Source organism: Cheilinus undulatus, linkage group 11 (genome assembly GCF_018320785.1).
Source record: "Cheilinus undulatus linkage group 11, ASM1832078v1, whole genome shotgun sequence".
Classification (NCBI taxonomy): domain Eukaryota; kingdom Metazoa; phylum Chordata; class Actinopteri; order Labriformes; family Labridae; genus Cheilinus; species Cheilinus undulatus.
Window position 1 is genome coordinate 465,001 of NC_054875.1, and position 24,238 is coordinate 489,238.

The 24,238-nt window shown below is 45.5% G+C and overlaps 1 protein-coding gene across 1 annotated transcript; it reads left to right on the top strand.

The window, feature by feature from the left end:
• Positions 1-9,387: 9,387 nt before the first annotated feature.
• pofut1 (protein O-fucosyltransferase 1) lies at positions 9,388-22,036 on the top strand. Its single transcript, XM_041799103.1, has 7 exons — positions 9,388-9,937; positions 15,067-15,188; positions 15,281-15,463; positions 17,391-17,503; positions 18,208-18,400; positions 18,493-18,735; positions 21,574-22,036. Exons 1-7 carry the CDS (start codon positions 9,811-9,813, stop codon positions 21,766-21,768), a joined length of 1,176 nt encoding a protein of 391 aa, XP_041655037.1. The 5' UTR covers positions 9,388-9,810; the 3' UTR covers positions 21,769-22,036.
• The last annotated feature ends 2,202 nt before the right edge of the window (positions 22,037-24,238 follow it).

Consider the following 24,238-nt stretch of genomic DNA (forward strand, 5'->3'; position numbering starts at 1 on the left):
TAAAGTAATGATGGACTGTCGTTTCTCTTTACTTAGCTGATTGGTTCTTGCCATGATATGACTTCTAACAGTTGTCAAATAGGGCTGTCAGCTGTGTACCAACCTGACTTCTGTACAACACAACTGATGGTCCCAAGCCCTTTAAGAAGGCAAGAAATTCCACAAATGAACCCTGACAAGGCACAGCTGTGAAGTGAAAACCATTTCAGGTGACCACCTCATTAAGCTCTTTGAGAGAAGGCCAAGGGTTTGCAGCACTGTCAACAAAGCAAAGGGTGGCTACTTTGAGGAATCTAAAATATAAAACATATTTAGAGTTATTAAACACTTTTTTCTTTGCTACATAATTCCATATATCTTGCTTCATATATTCGATTTCTTCAGTGTGTATCTACAATGTAGAAAGTAGTAAAAATAAAGGAAAAACATTGAATGAGATGGTGTGTCCAAACTTTTGACTGGTAGTGTATATATATATACACACATATATATATATATATATATATATATAGTGTACATACAGTGCTTAACAAATGTATTAGCCCACCCTAACCCTAACCACAGTCAGGTTTCTGCCACAGCTGCCCTAAATTAACAGCATTGGTAATTACCAAAATCATTTTGATGTTTCTGCAATGGTTAATACACCAATATGTAGAAGCTCTTTAACCCAAATGATATTTTTAATGCTAAAATAGAATTATTATTGTTATCCATGAATTTTCAAATTTACTGATTTACCAAAAAACTCAAAAATAGTAAAGCACATTAATATTTCTGAAGAATGTGTCAGATTATAGTTATTCACTGTCATTCCTGAAGAGAAAAATGAGTTTTAGTGCTTGAATGTTATGCTTGATTCATTTCTGACTTCTCAGAGAGCCCAGTGAGCCGGCTCAGATTTGGGTGAATTCAGTTTGAAATTCCTCATTCCTGTTCAAAATGGTAAAACGTGGAGAGCTGACTGAAAATGAAAGAGTCCGCATTAAAGCACTTCATGATGCTGGATGGTCTCTGAGACAGAGATGACAGCTGGTCTAATACATTTGTTAAAGGCTGTATATACACACACACACATATATACGTGTGTGTGTGTGTGTGTATATATATATATATGTAGTTTTGTTTTGTTTTTGCAGGACTCACGCTGACCCTGATGTAACTCCGTATCTCCAGGGTGTGTGTGTGTGTGTGGGGGGGTGTGTGTGTGTGTGTGTGGTGGGGGGGGGGGGCGTGGGGGATCTCAGCTGTGAGGGGGTATCAGGTCTGTAGGGGGCTGATAAGGACGATGGGTGGAGACGGAGCGTCCTGTGCAGATCACTTCCACGTCAGAGAAGAATCACGCTGAGTCAGAGGGAAATCCAAAACACAGTTTGGGTTCATGCTTCACAGAAACAAACGATCCAGACACTGAGACCATGAAACTGATCAACTAGACTGGATCAAATCTGTACTTTAGCAGCTTAAATAAAGAGAAACCAACAGAGTCCAGCCTAGAGGACTGTCACAAAGGAAAGGACCATTTTCCCACGGCAGCCATGTTGCTGTGATGTCACAATCAAACGTTATCTCATCCTAGTGTCAGATTTTTGCTGCTGTTTTATTTCAGTGTAACATGATCAAAAGTTAAAAGACCACTGATCCTGAAAATGTAGACATGGATCAGACCATAATTCATGTTAAATTACATCTGAATGTCCAGGGTTATCAGCCTCAACCTTAACGTCACAACCAAGGAAACACATGACTCCCACCGTGATGTAAACATGACATCCATCCATCTATCAGCCTAGGAATCTGTGCTGCACAAAGCATGCTGGGATACCTAGCCATGAGCTAAAAGGCTACCGAGCCTCTGTATCCCCCATATGATGTCATAAACATGCTTAAAGGACACACTGATGTAATTAATACACTTATAAACTTTGATGACATCATCTTCTAATTAATTTATACACTTTAAATAATGACATCATCATAGGAGCATGGAATGTTTTATAAACTTTGATGACATCATCTTCTAATAATTTATACACTTTAAATAATGACATCATCATAGGAGCATGGAATGTTTACAAACTTTGATGACATCATCTTCTAATTAATTTATACACTTTAAATAACGACATCATCATAGGAGCATGGAATGTTTATAAACTTTGATGACATCATCTTCTAATTAATTTATACACTTTAAATAACGACATCATCATAGGAGCATGGAATGTTTACAAACTTTGATGACATCATCTTCTAATTAATTTATACACTTTAAATAACGACATCATCATAGGAGCATGGAATGTTTACAAACTTTGATGACATCATCTTCTAATTAATTTATACACTTTAAATAACGACATCATCATAGGAGCATGGAATGTTTACAAACTTTGATGACATCATCTTCTAATAATTTATACACTTTGAATAACGACATCATCATAGGAGCATGGAATGTTTTATAAACTTTGATGACACCATCTTCTAATTAATTTATACACTTTAAATAACGACATCATCATAGGAGCATGGAATGTTTTATAAACTTTGATGACATCATCTTCTAATTAATTTATACACTTTGAATAATGACATCATCATAGGAACATGGAATGTTTATAAACTTTGATGACATCATCTTCTAATTAATTTATACACTTTAAATAATGACATCATCATAGGAGCATGGAATGTTTTATAAACTTTGATGACATCATCTTCTAATTAATTTATACACTTTAAATAATGACATCATCCTTAGAGAGTGGAATGTTTTGCACACATTTATTGATGACATCATCAAAGGCGAGATTGGAATGTTTTATATGTTTAAACAGATGACATCATCTTTAAAGGTGGAGGACAGAATGTTTATGACGCTGGGAATGTTTGGGGACTGAAATCCTGCCTTTAGGACTTGTTCAGGTACCAGGATGTTCAGGGTCTGACTGATGGTGCACCTCCAGACTGGCCTGCATGTAAAAGTCAGAGGCTGGAATGTTAGTGAAGCATGAAGGATGTTGGGAATGTTTTTCTTCATTATTGCTATAAAGTAGGCCATAGTTTAGGAAAAATGACCATCTCTGTCTAGATCAGACGTTAGTGTAAGGTGTAAACGGGGTCAGTGAGAGTTGTGTTAGGCTCAGCTCCTCGCTCTAACCTGTCCATGTTTTAGAGGAAGTTGTAGATTCAGAAAAGGGAAGTGAGCTCGTTAGACATGGGGCAGTGAGTCACAGAAACATACTTACTGCATATGTCCTCTAAATGGATTAGTTGAATATTTTAGAGGATTGTGGCTCCGTTGATCTCATGAAGACAGGAATCCCTCATCTCTTTGGTGTTTGTCTCACCTGCAGGAAGCAGCCCTGTCTCTCAGTCTTTACTCAGTGTCTGTGAGCTGGCTGCCTCTCTTCTTCTTCTTCATTGTTATCAGCGCCATCATCTCCAACAATGAAAAACAGCGAGAGCTGGAGGGATGGGGGAGGAGACGCCAAACACACAGGAAGAGAGGGAAAGAGCGGCCAGCTGTCAAGCATCAGAGCAGAGAGGCGAGAAAGATCCGACACAGAGACAGAGTACGTTAGCGGGGCTGAGCCCCAGGACGGGGACGGATTAAGACCGGCCAAAAGACAGGAGGACAGGAAAACAAGACAGAGACATGATCAGTGAGGATGAGGCTGATGTGAACAAGTTTAACCTGGACAAGTTTAGTCTGACTATAACCTGGACCAATCTAGTCTGACTTTAACCTGGACCAATCTAGTCTGACTTTAACCTGGACCAATCTAGTCTGACTTTAACCTGGACCAATCTAGTCTGACTTTAACCTGGACAAGTCTAGTCTGACTTTAACCTGGACCAATCTAGTCTAACGTTAACCTGGACCAGTCTAGTCTGGCTTTAACTTGGACAAGTCTAGTCTGACTTTAACCTGGACCAATCTAGTCTAACTTTAACCTGGACAAGTCTAGTCTGACTTTAACCTGGACCAATCTAGTCTAACGTTAACCTGGACCAGTCTAGTCTGGCTTTAACTTGGACAAGTCTAGTCTGACTTTAACCTGGACCAATCTAGTCTAACGTTAACCTGGACCAGTCTAGTCTGGCTTTAACTTGGACCAGTCTAGTCTGACTTTAACCTGGACCAATCTAGTCTGACTTTAACCTGGACCAATCTAGTCTGACTTTAACTTGGACCAAGCTAGTCGATCTTTAACATGGACCAGTCTAGTCTATCTTTAACATGGGCCAGTCTAGTCTAACTTTAACCTGGACCAGTCTAGTCTGACTTAAACATGGACAAGTCTAATCTGACGTTAACCTGGACCAGTCTAGACTATCTTTAACATGGACCAGTCTAGTCTGACTTTAACTTGGACCGGTCTAGTCTGACTTAAACCTGGACCAGTCTAGTCTGACTTTAATCTGGACCAGTCTAGTGTATCTTTAACATGGACCAGTCTAGTCTGACTTTAACTTGGACCGGTCTAGTCTGACTTTAACTTGGACCGGTCTAGTCTGACTTAAACCTGGACCAGTCTAGTCTATCTTTAACATGGACCAGTCTAGTGTATCTTTAACATGGACCAGTCTAGTCTGACTTTAACTTGGACCGGTCTAGTCTGACTTTAACTTGGACCGGTCTAGTCTGACTTAAACCTGGACAAGTCTAGTCTGACTTTTACCTGAACAAGTCTAGTCTGACGTTAACCTGGACCAGTCTAGTCTGACTTTAATCTGGACCAGTCTAGTGTATCTTTAACTTGGACCAGTCTAGTCTGACTTTCAATTGGACCAGTCGAGTCTGACTTTAACCTGGACCAGTCTAGTCTGACTTTAACTTGGACGAGTCTAGACTGACTTTAACTTGGACCAGTCTAGTCTGACTTTAACCTGGACCAGTCTAGTATGACTTTAACTTGGACCAGTCTAGTCTGACTTTAACCTGGACCAGTCTAGTATGACTTTAACTTGGACCAGTCTAGTCTGACTTTAACTTGGAACGGTCTGGTCTGACCTTAACTTGGACCAGTCTAGTCTGACTTTTACCTGGACCAGTCTAGTATGATTTAAACATGGACAAGTCTAGTATGACTTTAACTTGGACCAGTCTAGTCTGACTTTAACTTGGACCAGTCTAGTCTGACTTAAACGTGGACAAGTCTAATCTGACTTTAACTTGGACCAGTCTAGTCTATCTTTAACTTGGACCAGTCTAGTCTGACTTTAACCTGGCCCAGTCTAATCTGACTTTAACCTGCCCCAGTCTAGTCTAAGGTTAACCTGGACCAGTCTAGTCTATCTTTAACCTAGACCAGTCTAGTCTGACTTAAACATGGACCCGTCTAGTCTGACTTTAACTTGGACCAGTCTAGTCTGACTTTTACCTGCACCAGTCTGGTCTGACTTCAATCTGGACCAGTCTAGTCTATCTTTAACCTGGACCAGTCTACTCTATCTTTAACCTAGACCAGTCTAGTCTGACTTAAACATGGACCCGTCTAGTCTGACTTTAACTTGGAACGATCTAGTCCATCTTTAACATGGACCAGTCTAGTCTGACTTAAACATGGACCAGTCTAGTCTGACTTTAACTTGGACCAGTCTAGTCTGACTTTTACCTGGACCAGTCTAGTCTGACTTCAATCTGGACCAGTCTAGTCTATCTTTAACCTGGACCAGTCTAGTCTATCTTTCACCTGGACCAGTCTAGTCTGACTTTAACCTTCACCAGTCTAGTCTGACGTTTACCTGGACCAGTCTAGTCTATCTTTAACCTGGACCAGTCTAGTCTGACTTTAACTATGAACGGTCTGGTCTGACCTTAACTTGGACCAGTCTAGTCTGACTTTAACTATGAACGGTCTGGTCTGACCTTAACTTGGACCAGTCTAGTCTGACTTAAACATGGACCCGTCTAGGTTGACGTTAACCTGAACCAGTCTAGTCTGACAATTACCTGGACCAGTCTAGTCTAACTTTAACCTAGACCAGTCTAGTCTATCTTTCACCTGGACCAGTCTAGTCTGACTTTAACCTGCACCAGTCTAGTCTGACGTTTACCTGGACCAGTCTAGTCTAACTTTAACCTAGACCAGTCTAGTCTGACTTAAACATGGACCCGTCTAGTTTGACATTAACCTGGACCAGTCTAGTCTATCTTTAACCTGGACCAGTCTAGTCTGACTTTAACTTGGACCAGTCTAGTCTATCTTTAACATGGACCAGTCTAGTCCATCTTTAACATGGACCAGTCTAGTCTGACTTAAACATGGACCAGTCTAGTCTGACTTTTACCTGGACCAGTCTAGTCTATCTTTAACATAGACCAGTCTAGTGTATCTTTAACATGGACCAGTCTAGTCTGACTTTAACTTGGACCAGTCTAGTCTGACTTTAACCTGGACCAGTCTAGTCTGACTTTAATCTGGACCAGTCAAGTCTGACTCTCCCCTGGACCAGTCTAGTCTGACTTTAACCTGGACCAGTCTAGTCTGACTTTAACTTGGACCAGTCTAGTATGACTTAAACATGGACAAGTCTAGTCTATCTTTAACATGGACCAGTCTAGTCTGACTTAAACATGGACCCGTCTAGTCTGACTTAAACATGGACCCGTCTAGTCTATCTTAAACCTAGACCAGTCTAGTCTGACTTTAACTTGGACCAGTCTAGTCTGACTTTAACATGGGCCAGTCTAGTCTATCTTTAACCTAGACCAGTCTAGTCTGACTTAAACATGGACCACTCTAGTCTGACTTTAACATGGGGCCAGTCTAGTCTATCTTTAAACTAGACCAGTCTAGTCTGACTTAAACATGGACCCGTCTAGTCTGACTTAAACATGGACCCGTCTAGTCTATCTTAAACCTAGACCAGTCTAGTCTGACTTTAACTTGGACCAGTCTAGTCTGACTTTAACATGGGCCAGTCTAGTCTATCTTTAACCTAGACCAGTCTAGTCTGACTTTAACTTGGACCACTCTAGTCTGACTTTAATCTGGACCAGTCTCGTCTATCTTTAACATGGACCAGTCTAGTCTGACTTTAACTTAGACCAGTCTAGTCTGACTTTAACTTGGACCAGTCTAGTATGACTTAAACATGGACAAGTCTAGTCTATCTTTAACATGGACCAGTCTAGTCTGACTTTTACCTGGACCAGTCTAGTCTGACTTAAACATGGACCCGTCTAGTCTATCTTTAACCTAGACCAGTCTAGTCTGACTTTAACTTGGACCAGTCTAGTCTGACTTTAACTTGGACCACTCTAGTCTGACTTTAACCTGGACCAGTCTAGTCTGACTTTAACCTGGAACAGTCTAGTCGGACATTAACCTGGACCAGTCTAGTCTGACTTTAACCTGGATCAGTTTAGTCTGACCTTTACTTGGACCACCGTACGTGTCTTCCACACATGCTTTGGCACCGATTTTGGTTCTGGGCCGGAATCCAATGTGGAGGGCCCAATCTGGCCCCCGGGCCACAGGTTTCCTCCGTGTACCTCCAGCTCCCCCTAGTGTCCAAACATTGCCAACATGTTTGTGCAACTGAGGCAGTGTGCAAAAGTCTCTCCTGCAGTATTTGACCGTAGACTCGGGTGAGTTGTTTTGGCATCGATAGATCATGGCTGAGCAGCGTTCTGGTCCAGAACCCACCCTCTGAATCCGGGTCTTTGTGGAGCTCTTTAGTCCTAATGCGAGGCTTTAACGAGGGGTTTTTGGATTCAGATGGCAGACTGATTTGCTCCTCCTCTAAGGCGTCCAGCAGGTGGAAGTAGACGTGTCCCCCAGGGAAGTGTGATCAGCCCTGTACTCTTCAACATTTTAATCAATGGCATATTTAGTACAGTGAGCAGAGACCTTGGTTTGTCATTATTTGCAGATGATGGCGCTATTTGGAAGCGAGGAAGGAATCTCTCCCACATTTTCAATAAAATACAGGGAAGCCTGGATAAAGTGGTTGATTGGACAAAAAAATGGGGATTTAAAATCTCTATAGACAAAACAAAGTTCATGGTGTTTGGGAGTAAAAAGAAAGTGCCGGATAAAGGGCTGATGGTCAGCAGTCATAATCTAGAAAGAGTTAAGAGTTTTAAATACCTGGGAGTGTGGATGGATGAAAGAGTGACATGGAAAACACATATACAGAAAACAGTGGTGAAATGTGAAAGAATAATAAATGTTTTAAGATGTCTGGCAGGAACTGATTGGGGGGCTGACAGAGAAACCTTGTTGATGATTTACAGAGCAATGATTCGATCGTGCATAGACTATGGGTGTATGGTGTATGGGTCAGCAGCACACACAACTCTGAAAGCTCTGGATATTGTACAAGCTAAGGCCTTAAGAGTATGTAGCGGAGCATTTCGAACCACCCCAGTGTCAGCATTATTGGTAGAATTGGGAGAAATGCCATTGGAAATAAGGAGGGTTAAGCTTGGGCTGAAGTACTTGATGAAAATAAAAGGGCAAGATGAGTCTTTTCCAACTAAAACACTGTTAGACCAGCACTGGGAATTTGAGGGGAGGGGAAGAAGGATCAAAGTTAATTTTGGAGTCAAGCTAAAAGACATTGCAGGGAAAGTAGGTATTCTGGAGAAGAGAGTGTGTCCCCCAGTCTGCTGGGCAACTGTTCCACCATGGCTTTTTACAGAACCTGAGGTTGATTTGAGCCTTTTAAATAGTAATAAGAGGAAAAAGGATGAAGACATCGTTGACAAAATTCACAAGCATTTGCAGCAAAAATGGAGGTCACATTTGCAGATATATACAGATGGGTCAAAAGAACCAGAAAGTGGGAGGGTGGCGATCAGCATTGTAATCCCCCAGTTAGGTATAAGGGAAGGCTATAGGATATCAGATCACACGTCAGTATACTCAGCAGAGATGATGGCAGTTTTGAAGGCTCTTCAGTGGGTGGAGAACAACAAACCAAGTTATGCAGTCATATGCAGTGATTCAGCAGCAACTATACAGACAATAATAGAGACACGCTCCAAATCCAGACCTGACTTAATAACAGAAATGTGCCTAATTTTGTATAGAATTAACAAATTAGGGTGTGAGGTAGGATTCATCTGGATACCAGCACATGTGGGTATACAGGGGAATGAGGAAGCGGACATTATGGCTAAAAATGCAGTAAAGCAGGGAAAAGTTAAACTGGAATTGGTTTTTGGACCACCAGAATACTCATCTGTTATAAATCAGGCAGCAAAGGAAATGTGGCAGAACTCATGGGATAAGGAAAGCAAAGGCAGGGTATTTTATAATATACAAAAAAGCGTAGGGGAAGGAAACACTGCTTTGGGTGCAGCAGGAGGGATGCTGTAGTCATCACCAGAATAAGACTCGGACACTGTGGTCTTAGAAGTGGGCTGGCTCTGATTGGGAAACACCCCGATGGACAATGTGAATGTGGAGAGACAGAGACTGTGACACATGTAATGTTACACTGCAAGAGATACTCATCTCAAAGGAGGAAACTTTTCAGGAATCTGGGTGCAGCTGGAGAGACTGTTTTCAGCATGCACACACTGCTGAATCTGGAAGACTGGAACAATATGAAGAAGCTTCTGCAGTATCTGCACTCCATTGGAGTATACAACAGAATATGATTGAGTATTAACAGAAATCGCATGGAACAGTAGAGGGCAGCAATACGCCTTGGATGCGTCTAGTCTGCCAAAACCAAAGAAGAAGAAGAAGAAGAAGTAGTAGACGTCTCTGCTGTCTTGTTTCAAACATCCGTAGAAGAAGAAAAAGTGAAGCCGCGGTGCATTGTTGGGAGAAGAAATGAACCGTAATGGCGGCGAAAATCCAATCTGGTCTCCTGATTTTGGCGAGTTTGCTGTCAGTCCTTCTCTGCCGGACTTTCTCGGAGGATTTCCAGTGGGATGAGAGCGGATACGTCCTCTACTGTCCCTGCATGGGTAATGATGCTCACGGTGCTAGTGTTAGCTGGTTAGCTGCTAACTCAGAGCAGTTAAAAACTAATTCAAAACTTCACCAGGAGATTTAATTTATTAGAAATTATTCACTAAGATCTCCTAAAGTCCCCCCGGACTCTCATCTGTCTGTTCTTAGTCACACAGAGGAAAATAAGGCGGGATGTTCTGATATCAGCTCAGTAAACTACAGTTAGGTGTTATGGTTCAGAGGGTTACCGTGTTACCTGGTGTCTGTCCATGTTTAGACGGTTAGGTGTTATGGTTCAGAGGGTTACCGTGTTACCTGGTGTCTGTCCATGTTTAGACGGTTAGGTGTTTTGGTTCAGAGGGTTACCGTGTTACCTGGTGTCTGTCCATGTTTAGACGGTTAGGTGTTTTGGTTCAGAGGGTTACCGTGTTACCTGGTGTCTGTGCATGTTTAGACAGGTGTTTTGGTTCAGAGGGTTACCGTGTTACCTGGTGTCTGTCCATGTTTAGACGGTTAGGTGTTTTGGTTCAGAGGGTTACCGTGTTACCTGGTGTCTGTCCATGTTTAGACGGTTAGGTGTTTTGGTTCAGAGGGTTACCGTGTTACCTGGTGTCTGTCCATGTTTAGACAGGTGTTATGGTTCAGAGGTTTACTGTGTTACCTGGTGTCTGTCCATGTTTAGACAGGTGTTTTGGTTCAGGGGGTTACCGTGTTACCTGGTGTCTGTCCATGTTTAGACGGTTAGGTGTTATGGTTCAGAGGGTTACCGTGTTACCTGGTGTCTGTCCATGTTTAGACAGGTGTTTTGGTTCAGAGGGTTACCGTGTTACCTGGTGTCTGTCCATGTTTAGACAGATGTTATGGTTCAGAGGGTTACCGTGTTACCTGGTGTCTGTGCATGTTTAGACAGGTGTTTTGGTTCAGAGGGTTACCGTGTTACCTGGTGTCTGTCCATGTTTAGACGGTTAGGTGTTTTGGTTCAGAGGGTTACCGTGTTACCTGGTGTCTGTCCATGTTTAGACAGATGTTAGGTTTCAGAGGGTTACCGTGTTACCTGGTGTCTGTCCATGTTTAGACGGTTAGGTGTTATGGTTCAGAGGGTTACCGTGTTACCTGGTGTCTGTCCATGTTTAGACAGGTGTTTTGGTTCAGAGGGTTACCGTGTTACCTGGTGTCTGTGCATGTTTAGACAGGTGTTTTGGTTCAGAGGGTTACCGTGTTACCTGGTGTCTGTCCATGTTTAGACAGATGTTATGGTTCAGAGGGTTACCGTGTTACCTGGTGTCTGTGCATGTTTGGACAGGTGTTTTGGTTCAGAGGGTTACCGTGTTACCTGGTGTCTGTGCATGTTTAGACAGGTGTTTTGGTTCAGAGGGTTACCGTGTTACCTGGTGTCTGTGCATGTTTAGACAGGTGTTTTTGTTCAGAGGGTTACCGTGTTACCTGGTGTCTGTCCATGTTTAGACGGTTAGGTGTTTTGGTTCAGAGGGTTACCGTGTTACCTGGTGTCTGTCCATGTTTAGACGGTTAGGTGTTTTGGTTCAGAGGGTTACCGTGTTACCTGGTGTCTGTGCATGTTTAGACAGGTGTTTTGGTTCAGAGGGTTACCGTGTTACCTGGTGTCTGTCCATGTTTAGACGGTTAGGTCTTATGGTTCAGAGGGTTACCGTGTTACCTGGGTCCTGTCCATGTTTAGACGGTTAGGTGTTTTGGTTCAGAGGGTTACCGTGTTACCTGGTGTCTGTCCATGTTTAGACAGGTGTTTTGGTTCAGAGGGTTACCGTGTTACCTGGTGTCTGTCCATGTTTAGACGGTTAGGTGTTTTGGTTCAGAGGGTTACCGTGTTACCTGGGTCCTGTCCATGTTTAGACGGTTAGGTGTTTTGGTTCAGAGGGTTACCGTGTTACCTGGTGTCTGTGCATGTTTAGACAGGTGTTTTGGTTCAGAGGGTTACCGTGTTACCTGGTGTCTGTGCATGTCTAGACAGGTGTTTTGGTTCAGAGGGTTACCGTGTTACCTGGTGTCTGTCCATGTTTAGACAGGTGTTTTGGTTCAGAGGGTTACCGTGTTACCTGGTGTCTGTCCATGTTTAGACAGGTGTTTTGGTTCAGAGGGTTACCGTGTTACCTGGTGTCTGTCCATGTTTAGACGGTTAGGTGTTATGGTTCAGAGGGTTACCGTGTTACCTGGTGTCTGTCCATGTTTAGACAGGTGTTATGGTTCAGAGGTTTACTGTGTTACCTGGTGTCTGTCCATGTTTAGACAGGTGTTTTGGTTCAGAGGGTTACCGTGTTACCTGGTGTCTGTCCATGTTTAGACAGTTGTTTTGGTTCAGAGGGTTACCGTGTTACCTGGTGTCTGTCCATGTTTAGACAGGTGTTATGGTTCAGAGGGTTACCGTGTTACCTGGTGTCTGTCCATGTTTAGACAGGTGTTTTGGTTCAGAGGGTTACCGTGTTACCTGGTGTCTGTCCATGTGTAGACAGGTGTTTTGGTTCAGAGGGTTACCGTGTTATCTGGTGTCTGTCCATGTTTAGACAGGTGTTATGGTTCAGAGGGTTACCGTGTTACCTGGTGTCTGTCCATGTTTAGACAGTTAGGTGTTATGGTTCAGAGGGTTACCGTGTTACCTGGTGTCTGTCCATGTTTAGACAGGTGTTTTGGTTCAGAGGGTTACCGTGTTACCTGGTGTCTGTGCATGTTTAGACAGGTGTTTTGGTTCAGAGGGTTACCGTGTTACCTGGTGTCTGTCCATGTTTAGACAGATGTTATGGTTCAGAGGGTTACCGTGTTACCTGGTGTCTGTGCATGTTTAGACAGGTGTTTTGGTTCAGAGGGTTACCGTGTTACCTGGTGTCTGTCCATGTTTAGACAGTTAGGTCTTATGGTTCAGAGGGTTACCGTGTTACCTGGTGTCTGTGCATGTTTAGACAGGTGTTTTGGTTCAGAGGGTTACCGTGTTACCTGGTGTCTGTGCATGTTTAGACAGGTGTTTTGGTTCAGAGGGTTACCGTGTTACCTGGTGTCTGTCCATGTTTAGACGGTTAGGTGTTTTGGTTCAGAGGGTTACCGTGTTACCTGGTGTCTGTGCATGTTTAGACAGGTGTTTTGGTTCAGAGGGTTACCGTGTTACCTGGTGTCTGTGCATGTTTAGACAGGTGTTTTGGTTCAGAGGGTTACCGTGTTACCTGGTGTCTGTCCATGTTTAGACAGTTAGGTCTTATGGTTCAGAGGGTTACCGTGTTACCTGGTGTCTGTGCATGTTTAGACAGGTGTTTTGGTTCAGAGGGTTACCGTGTTACCTGGTGTCTGTCCATGTTTAGACAGTTAGGTCTTATGGTTCAGAGGGTTACCGTGTTACCTGGTGTCTGTGCATGTTTAGACAGGTGTTTTGGTTCAGAGGGTTACCGTGTTACCTGGTGTCTGTGCATGTTTAGACAGGTGTTTTGGTTCAGAGGGTTACCGTGTTACCTGGTGTCTGTCCATGTTTAGACGGTTAGGTGTTTTGGTTCAGAGGGTTACCGTGTTACCTGGGTCCTGTCCATGTTTAGACGGTTAGGTGTTTTGGTTCAGAGGGTTACCGTGTTACCTGGTGTCTGTCCATGTTTAGACAGGTGTTTTGGTTCAGAGGGTTACCGTGTTACCTGGTGTCTGTCCATGTTTAGACGGTTAGGTGTTTTGGTTCAGAGGGTTACCGTGTTACCTGGGTCCTGTCCATGTTTAGACGGTTAGGTGTTTTGGTTCAGAGGGTTACCGTGTTACCTGGTGTCTGTCCATGTTTAGACAGGTGTTTTGGTTCAGAGGGTTACCGTGTTACCTGGTGTCTGTCCATGTTTAGACAGGTGTTTTGGTTCAGAGGGTTACCGTGTTACCTGGGTCCTGTCCATGTTTAGACGGTTAGGTGTTTTGGTTCAGAGGGTTACCGTGTTACCTGGTGTCTGTCCATGTTTAGACAGGTGTTTTGGTTCAGAGGGTTACCGTGTTACCTGGTGTCTGTCCATGTTTAGACAGGTGTTATGGTTCAGAGGGTTACCGTGTTACCTGGTGTCTGTCCATGTTTAGACGGTTAGGTGTTATGGTTCAGAGGGTTACCGTGTTACCTGGTGTCTGTCCATGTTTAGACAGATGTTAGGTTTCAGAGGGTTACCGTGTTACCTGGTGTCTGTCCATGTTTAGACAGGTGTTTTGGTTCAGAGGGTTACCGTGTTACCTGGTGTCTGTGCATGTTTAGACAGGTGTTATGGTTCAGAGGGTTACCGTGTTACCTGGTGTCTGTCCATGTTTAGACAGGTGTTTTGGTTCAGAGGGTTACCGTGTTACCTGGTGTCTGTCCATGTGTAGACAGGTGTTTTGGTTCAGAGGGTTACCGTGTTACCTGGTGTCTGTCCATGTGTAGACAGGTGTTTTGGTTCAGAGGGTTACCGTGTTTCCTGGTGTCTGTCCATGTTTAGACAGGTGTTTTGGTTCAGAGGGTTACCGTGTTACCTGGTGTCTGTCCATGTGTAGACAGGTGTTTTGGTTCAGAGGGTTACCGTGTTACCTGGTGTCTGTCCATGTTTAGACAGGTGTTTTGGTTCAGAGGGTTACCGTGTTACCTGGTGTCTGTCCATGTTTAGACAGGTGTTTTGGTTCAGAGAGTTACCGTGTTTCCTGGTGTCTGTGCATGTTTAGACAGGTGTTTTGGTTCAGAGGGTTACAGTGTTACCTGGTGTCTGTCCATGTTTAGACAGGTGTTTTGGTTCAGAGGGTTACCGTGTTACCTGGTGTCTGTCCATGTATAGACAGGTGTTTTGGTTCAGAGGGTTACCGTGTTACCTGGTGTCTGTCCACAGTGACTTGACAACAATGATAACAGACTCCTTCTGCCATGGTTAGGAGGCGGGTGGAAGTTATTGATCTAAGTTTCATAATCACAGGGACACAGATATTTTGAAGGATTTGTTGAACCTGGACTAAGTTTAGGACAGCTGCTAAACTAACCCTGTAGTTTAGATGAACCCTCCGTCTCGTGGTCAGGTAGCGGACTCTGACGCGCCGCAAAGTGGAGACGTTCAGGAAGTAGCTGACGGGTCGATCCTCAGAGGACGCCATGTAGCGTCCTTTTACTCAAACCCTCATTAAACTTCCGGTTCTCACCGTTCAGGTCGCTTCGGGAACCAGGCAGACCACTTCCTGGGATCCCTGGCCTTCGCTAAGATGCTGAACCGGACACTGGCGGTCCCTCCCTGGATTGTGTACCGCCACCACACGCCGCCATACACCAATGTGAGATCACGCTCCTCAGAGATAGTCCTCTCTTATTATGGCGTGATAGAGTCTTCCTCTGATGTTAAACCTGAACCCTGATCTGGTTTCAGATCCACGTCCCGTACCGAGAGTTCTTCCAGCTGGAGCCGCTGTCTGCGTACCACCGTGTGGTCAGTCTGGAGGACTTCATGGAGAAACTGGCGCCCAAACACTGGCCCGTAGGACAGAGGAGAGCGTACTGCTACGAGACGGCGGCTCAGAGGAGCGCTGACAAGAAGTCCTGTCCTATGAAGGTGAACGAACGCCACACGCAGCACGCCACACGCAGCACGCAGCACACCACACGCAGCACGCAGCACACCACACGCAGCACGCCACACGCAGCACGCCACACGCAGCACGCAGCACACCACACGCAGCACGCCACACGCAGCACGCAGCACGCCACACGCAGCACGCCACACGCAGCACGCAGCACGCCACACGCAGCACGCCACACGCAGCACAGCACACGCAGCACGCAACACGCAGCACAGCACACGCAGCACACCACACGCAGCACGCCACACGCAGCACGCCACACGCAGCACGCAGCACACCACACGCAGCACGCCACACGCAGCACGCAGCACACCACACGCAGCACGCAGCACACCACACGCAGCACGCCACACGCAGCACACAACACGCAGCACGCCACACGCAGCACGCAGCACCCAACACGCAGCACGCCACACGCAGCACGCCACACGCAGCACGCCACACGCAGCACGCAACACGCAGCACGCCACACGCAGCACGCAACACGCAGCACGCAACACGCAGCACGCCACACGCAGCACGCCACACGCAGCACGCAACACGCAGCACGCCACACGCAGCACGCCACACGCAGCACGCCACACGCCACACGCAGCACGCAGCACACAACACGCAGCACGCCACACGCAGCACGCAACACGCAGCACGCCACACGCAGCACGCAACACGCAGCACGCCACACGCAGCACGCCACACGCAGCACGCCACACGCAGCACGCCACACGCAGCACGCCACACGCAGCACGCAACACGCAGCACGCCACACGCAGCACGCAACACGCAGCACGCAACACGCAGCACGCCACACGCAGCACGCCACACGCAGCACGCCACACGCAGCACGCCACACGCCACACGCAGCACGCAGCACACAACACGCAGCACGCCACACGCAGCACGCAACACGCAGCACGGCATGCATAGAGTGCTTTTATTGTGACGGCCCACATCAGGGAAACTGGAGTTAGCAGCGTGATAAACCTCAGCAGTCTGTGTGTTTAGATCTGTTCTCACTGTGGTTGAACGCCTCACCAGAACAGGACCATGATGTCATGTTAGTCCTCGTGCCCAGGTCTAGACTGTGGTTAGAACGCCTCACCAGAACAGGACCATGATGTCATGTTAGTCCTCGTGCCCAGGTCTAGACTGTGGTTAGAACGCCTCACCAGAACAGGACCATGATGTCATGTTAGTCCTCGTGCCCAGGTCTAGACTGTGGTTAGAACGCCTCACCAGAACAGGACCATGATGTCATGTTAGTCCACGGGCCCAGGTCTAGACTGTGGTTAGAACGCCTCACCAGAACAGGACCATGATGTCATGTTAGTCCACGGGCCCAGGTCTAGACTGTGGTTAGAACGCCTCACCAGAACAGGACCATGATGTCATGTTAGTCCACGGGCCCAGGTCTAGACTGTGGTTAGAACGCCTCACCAGAACAGGACCATGATGTCATGTTAGTCCACGGGCCCAGGTCTAGACTGTGGTTAGAACGCCTCACCAGAACAGGACCATGTTAGTCCACGGGCCCAGGTCTAGACTGTGGTTAGAACGCCTCACCAGAACAGGACCATGATGTCATGTTAGTCCTCGTGCCCAGGTCTAGACTGTGGTTAGAACGCCTCACCAGAACAGGACCATGATGTCATGTTAGTCCTCGTGCCCAGGTCTAGACTGTGGTTTAAACGCCTCACCAGAACAGGACCATGATGTCATGTTAGTCCACGGGCCCAGGTCTAGACTGTGGTTAGAACGCCTCACCAGAACAGGACCATGATGTCATGTTAGTCCTCGTGCCCAGGTCTAGGAGAGTACACTAGAGCTCAGTATCTTACAGTAATGACCTGCTGCCCCTTGCTGGCCACTCAAACACCCCTGTGCTTCTCTGATTGTTTTCAGGATGGGAACCCGTTCGGGCCGTTCTGGGACTACGTGGGCGTGGACTTTGACTCGTCTGTCCTGTTTGGTGGGATTTCTTTCAACGCATACCACCAGACTCAGTGGATGAAAAAGTGAGTTGTTTATAGACCAGTCCCTGAGGGTTAGTCTGTGGGGAGACGGACCAGTCCCTGAGGGTTAGTCTGTGGGGAGACGGACCAGTCCCTGAGGGTTAGTCTGTGGGGAGACGGACCAGTCCCTGAGGGTTAGTCTGTGGGGAGACGGACCAGTCCCTGAGGGTTAGTCTGTGGGGAGACAGACCCATGAGGGGCTGAAGACAGACCCGTCACGGGGGGTTGTTTTATGAGGTTCTGGACAGATGTGCGTTAAGCTCCTCCCACTCCTCAATCAGAATGATTTTATCAACGCCATGCCCCCTCTTTTTATACAAAGTTGAAATAAATGAAACACCTAAATGTCCATGGACCTGCAGATAAACTCCCCTCATTCTCCTACTGGTGGATCCAAATGTTCCCATGACCCCCCTTGAGGGACTGACCCTTGACCCCTCTTGACTCTTGACCCCGATCCACCAGTTGAGCAGAAGGGACCTTCTGTTGCTTACCCTCCATGATACAGCCTCAGAGAACAGCTTCACCAGCAGTGAATGTTGGTGAAGCTGGGGATGTTGGGGCTTCCCCTCCTTGTCTAAATGTAGGCCATAGTTGTGGAAGAGTGGGCGGAGCTGGCGAGGAGCGAGGGATTTGCTAAAGGGTGTGGCCCAAGGGAAAGATAGGTTTCTCTCTGAACTCATCGTACAACTCTTGTCTGGTTGAAGGTTCCCTCCCTCTGAACACCCCGTCCTGGCCATGCCGGGTGCCCCGGCTCAGTTCCCGGTGGCGGAGGATCACGTGGGCCTGCAGCGGTACGTGGTGTGGTCGGATAAGATGGTGGCAGAGGGGGAGGAGCTTATCTCTACACTGCTGATCAGACCGTACGTAAGCATCCACCTGAGGATCGGCATCGACTGGGTGAGAGGCTATTGGTGGTTTTAGCAGATTTACACGGCGTCGGCGGTCTACCAGGACGCCATCACATCTGAACTCTGGTGTCTGATTCACAGCAAAACGCCTGTAAGATGTTGAAGAGCGGCGACACGGGTCCTCACTTCATGGCGTCTCCTCAGTGCGTGGGCTACAACAGGCAGGCCGCCCTTCCTCTCACTATGAACATGTGCCTCCCTGACCTGGCGGAGATCCGCAGAGCCGTGAAGCTGTGGGTGAAGAAGACGTCGGCGCGCTCCGTCTACATTGCCACGGACTCTGAGTCTCACAGCAAGGACTTGGAGAAGCTCTTCAAGGGCAAGGTGGGTCCATTTAGTCCTGCCCCCATACTGATAAAGTGTTTCTGTAAATGTGGATCATGTTGAGGACCGGCTCAGGTCCTGGTTCATGGTTCAGAACTCCTGCAGGAACCCTGACTCACCTGGGGCCTCATGTACAAAGGGTGTGTACGCACAAAAATGTGGCGTACGTTCTTTTTCACGGTAAAGTTCAGATGTATGAAGAGTGAAATGACCGTGGAAATGTGCGGTGCCTCACGCCAACTTCATGGCTGGCGTATGTTTCTACAGCTGTGGATCCTTTGGCGACACTTAGAGGTGATGCTGGGAAAATGTTATAATAAATAAATGTGACGTGCACATCAGAGACACATGAGCAACTAACACTGATGAACACTTAACACACACGTGTCTGCAATTACACGAGTGGATATAAAGCATGCGCTAAGTGGTGAAAATAAATACCATTAACAACAATGGCTTTAGCAGAATTAGAAGACATTGTAGATGATGCAGTACGAAGAGAGCGTGTGTTCAGAGACAGAGAGGATTTACTGGCGCATGATGACCACTGGCTCATCAGCCGCTTTAGGTTCCCGATGGCAATCCTCTGGCCGGAGCGCGACACAGGGAGGAGCCATGCGCTGCCTGTATCCATACAGGTGCTGACCACGCTGGAGTGCCAGTCGACCCTGAACCGAGCCGTGCCAGCCGTGTGGGACGGAATTATCCGCATGTCCGCCTGGTATATCAAATTCCCAGAGAATACAGCTGAACAGGTGAACATTAAAGCGCAATTTGCAGCGAGAGCCAGTTCTCCTAATGTAATTGGAGCTATCACTGCACACACACTGCTATAAAAGCACCATCACATGATGAATTAGTATGTCAACAGAAAAACTTTAATTCCATCAGTGTACAGATCATATGTGATGCACAAATGCAACTAACCAACACTGTGGCGAGGAGGCCTGGTTCACAACGATTCATACATTCTGAGTAACAGCATGGTTGGAAACAGACTACAAGCTGGCACTGTGCGCTATGATTGGCTTCTTGGTGAGTTATTTTATTCGTTTAATTGTTCTAATATTAATCCTTGTGATGCTCACTGAGCATGTGCGCCCCTAAATACTATCCTGTCTTCACAGCATCATTACTAGTCAGTGGTTAAAGTTAGTGACTTGCTGTTTTTTGCTGGTTAAAGTACAGCTTCAGATCTTTCATACAAGCCTTTGATTGTCTCTGTGTGCAAAATATTCATGTTAATAACCCGTGCGTAACATGTGAAATGTCTTGATAAGCCTCACTTTTTCCCCGGCACACTTCTGCATTAATTTGCAACAGCAGTGTGATCCATGTAAGTAGTGTATAAAATTAACCAATGGAAACTGTAAATCCAGTTTCCTTTGTCTGCTTTGCGGCGACTCTCTGTTCAAACAGGGTGAGCCCCTCTTCTCCTGTCCCCCCGCCTGTTTTGGCCAAACTTTGGCGGTGGGCTGCTGTTCTCCATTTCACATCCACCTTGATGTCGGACCACTTGTTCTTAAATTCAGCATGTGTGCGCTGACAGCCTCACACACACTCTCCCACTCACTCCTCTTGCGTTTACAGTTTGTGCCGACAGCGTGCCAAAGAGGACATTTTTGCGCCTCCACTTCAGTGAGAAGTGTGTCCAATTCGCTTTCAGTGAAATTCCTTTTCTTTCCCGTCTTACTCTTTCTTTTTCAAGTTTCTGATCTTGCAGAGAGGGGGAATCTCATTTAAATATGATTTGCGTATTTAAATGGGGGCGTGGACAGGGAGGAGTTGGGTACTCCAACGTGCGCTCAATTCCACGTTGATTGGGATGGACAAAGGAAATGTGCTTGGATTCATGTGCGCGCACAGATTCATGCATCTGGATATTTTTATGCGTACGACGTTTTCTGGATTTAGCGTACGCCATGTTTCAGTAGGAAAGCCACGCAAGTCTTTGTACATGAGGCCCCTGGTCCTGGTTCAGCTGCAGTCATGTCTACCCTGATAAAGAAATATTTCATAAATACTCCAAAAACGGAGGTGAGAGAAAGACACGAGAGACAAGATGACTTAAGTTGAGCTGTTTACTCAGTCTCTGCCGAGGAGAAACAGTGACATCAACACAGTGAGAGGTTGAAGCCAGATTTCCAACGAAGCCCAAAGTAGTTCACACTTTTATGCCTCCTGGTAAACCTTGATCCAGATCATAACTCAAGATATGATCCACCGCCTCTGCCATACTGGAGCCAGACCGTCTCTGTCTAGAGGTCACCAACACACGAAGCTGTGAGGAACCAATCCTTGACTATAGGAACCTACAGCATTTTATCTACTCAAGGATGTGAGTTTAGACTGTCAACCAAGGAGAAGAGGAGAGACGCCAGAGTCTCCATTCCTGACCGTACAGCTTAACAGAACATTTATAAATCATCAGAAATGTAAGGAATACTGGAAATTTCCTTATCATACCCCATGTCCAGTCTGTAGAGCTTCAAGTCTCTGCTGCCCTCTAGTGGACAAATGAATGAAGGATATAGAGGTTTTATATTTTTAAATGCTACTTTTAGAGTCCTTCTCCACTCATGCATCCCATCATGCATCTGGTGGAAATTCACAACAACAATTTTTTAACAGAGAACCGGGAGTAGAAGATGGAGATTTCAGTAATTCATTAGTCATTAGTTATTTAGTCATTTCAGTTAATATCTCTTTACCATTAAACTATTAAACCCAATCAGAACAGTGGAACGGTTAATATGACCCCTCTGAGGTGTAGATGTTGGGACAGGTGTTTCTCTCTCAGGTGTGTTCACCTGCGTCTGTCTTTATCCTCCTCTGCAGGTGAAGGTGGTTTCTCTACAGCCCGACTCGGCTCAGATGGATCTCTACATCCTAGGGCGAGCTGACCACTTCATCGGGAACTGCGTCTCCTCGTTTTCTGCCTTCGTGAAGAGACAGCGGGACGTCCATGGCCTCCCGTCCTCCTTCTTTGGCATGGATAACCCTGGCAAGGTCAACCCCAAAGAAGAACTGTGAGCCGGGGAATCCAAAGGTGGTCCTCGGGGCGACTGACTGTTTTACACTGACTGCTGATCTGTGAGAAGGACCAAGGGCTGATGGGATTGGATGTAATGCCTCTGGGGTGAAATATACTTGAAATGTTTGGATATGGACTCTGGATACCACAGAACATCCATGTTCAGAAATCAGATACCACAGAACATCCATGTTCATGTTCAGATACCACAGAACATCCATGTTCATGTTCAGATACCACAGAACATCCATGTTCATGTTCAGATACCACAGAACATCCATGTTCATGATCAGATACCACAGAACATCCATGTTCAGAAATCAGATACCACAGAACATCCATGTTCATGTTCAGATACCACAGAACATCCATGTTCATGATCAGATACCACAGAACATCCATGTTCAGAAATCAGATACCACAGAACATCCATGTTCAGAAATCAGATACCACAGAACATCCATGTTCATGATCAGATACCACAGAACATCCATGTTCAGAAATCAGATACCACAGAACATCCATGTTCAGAAATCAGATACCACAGAACATCCATGTTCATGATCAGATACCACAGAACATCCATGTTCAGAAATCAGATACCACAGAACATCCATGTTCATGATCAGATACCACAGAACATCCATGTTCAGAAATCAGATACCACAGAACATCCATGTTCAGAAATCAGATACCACAGAACATCCATGTTCAGAAATCAGATACCACAGAACATCCATGTTCATGATCAGATACCACAGAACATCCATGTTCAGAAATCAGATACCACAGAACATCCATGTTCAGAAATCAGATACCACAGAACATCCATGTTCATGTTCAGATACCACAGAACATCCATGTTCATGTTCAGATACCACAGAACATCCATGTTCATGTTCAGATACCACAGAACATCCATGTTCATGATCAGATACCACAGAACATCCATGTTCATGTTCAGATACCACAGAACATCCATGTTCATGTTCAGATACCACAGAACATCCATGTTCAGAAATCAGATACCACAGAACATCCATGTTCATGTTCAGATACCACAGAACATCCATGTTCAGAAATCAGATACCACAGAACATCCATGTTCAGAAATCAGATACCACAGAACATCCATGTTCATGTTCAGATACCACAGAACATCCATGTTCAGAAATCAGATACCACAGAACATCCATGTTCATGTTCAGATACCACAGAACATCCATGTTCATGATCAGATACCACAGAACATCCATGTTCAGAAATCAGATACCACAGAACATCCATGTTCATGATCAGATACCACAGAACATCCATGTTCAGAAATCAGATACCACAGAACATCCATGTTCAGAAATCAGATACCACAGAACATCCATGTTCAGAAATCAGATACCACAGAACATCCATGTTCATGTTCAGATACCACAGAACATCCATGTTCATGTTCAGATACCACAGAACATCCATGTTCATGTTCAGATACCACAGAACATCCATGTTCATGATCAGATACCACAGAACATCCATGTTCATGTTCAGATACCACAGAACATCCATGTTCATGTTCAGATACCACAGAACATCCATGTTCATGATCAGATACCACAGAACATCCATGTTCATGTTCAGATACCACAGAACATCCATGTTCAGAAATCAGATACCACAGAACATCCATGTTCAGAAATCAGATACCACAGAACATCCATGTTCAGAAATCAGATACCACAGAACATCCATGTTCATGTTCAGATACCACAGAACATCCATGTTCATGTTCAGATACCACAGAACATCCATGTTCATGTTCAGATACCACAGAACATCCATGTTCATGATCAGATACCACAGAACATCCATGTTCATGTTCAGATACCACAGAACATCCATGTTCATGTTCAGATACCACAGAACATCCATGTTCATGATCAGATACCACAGAACATCCATGTTCAGAAATCAGATACCACAGAACATCCATGTTCAGAAATCAGATACCACAGAACATCCATGTTCATGATCAGATACCACAGAACATCCATGTTCATGTTCAGATACCACAGAACATCCATGTTCATGTTCAGATACCACAGAACATCCATGTTCATGATCAGATACCACAGAACATCCATGTTCATGTTCAGATACCACAGAACATCCATGTTCATGTTCAGATACCACAGAACATCCATGTTCATGTTCAGATACCACAGAACATCCATGTTCATGATCAGATACCACAGAACATCCATGTTCATGTTCAGATACCACAGAACATCCATGTTCATGTTCAGATACCACAGAACATCCATGTTCATGATCAGATACCACAGAACATCCATGTTCAGAAATCAGATACCACAGAACATCCATGTTCATGATCAGATACCACAGAACATCCATGTTCATGTTCAGATACCACAGAACATCCATGTTCATGTTCAGATACCACAGAACATCCATGTT

What these genes read in the sequence shown, in the direction of transcription:
- pofut1 (XM_041799103.1), top strand. Translation starts at nt 9,811, where the DNA reads ATGGCGGCGAAAATCCAATCTGGTCTCCTGATTTTGGCGAGTTTGCTG. An exon ending in ACACGCCGCCATACACCAAT is followed by an intron (nt 15,189 to 15,280) that starts GTGAGATCACGC and finishes ATCTGGTTTCAG; the next exon opens with ATCCACGTCCCGTACCGAGA. An exon ending in CAGACTCAGTGGATGAAAAA is followed by an intron (nt 17,504 to 18,207) that starts GTGAGTTGTTTA and finishes GTCTGGTTGAAG; the next exon opens with GTTCCCTCCCTCTGAACACC.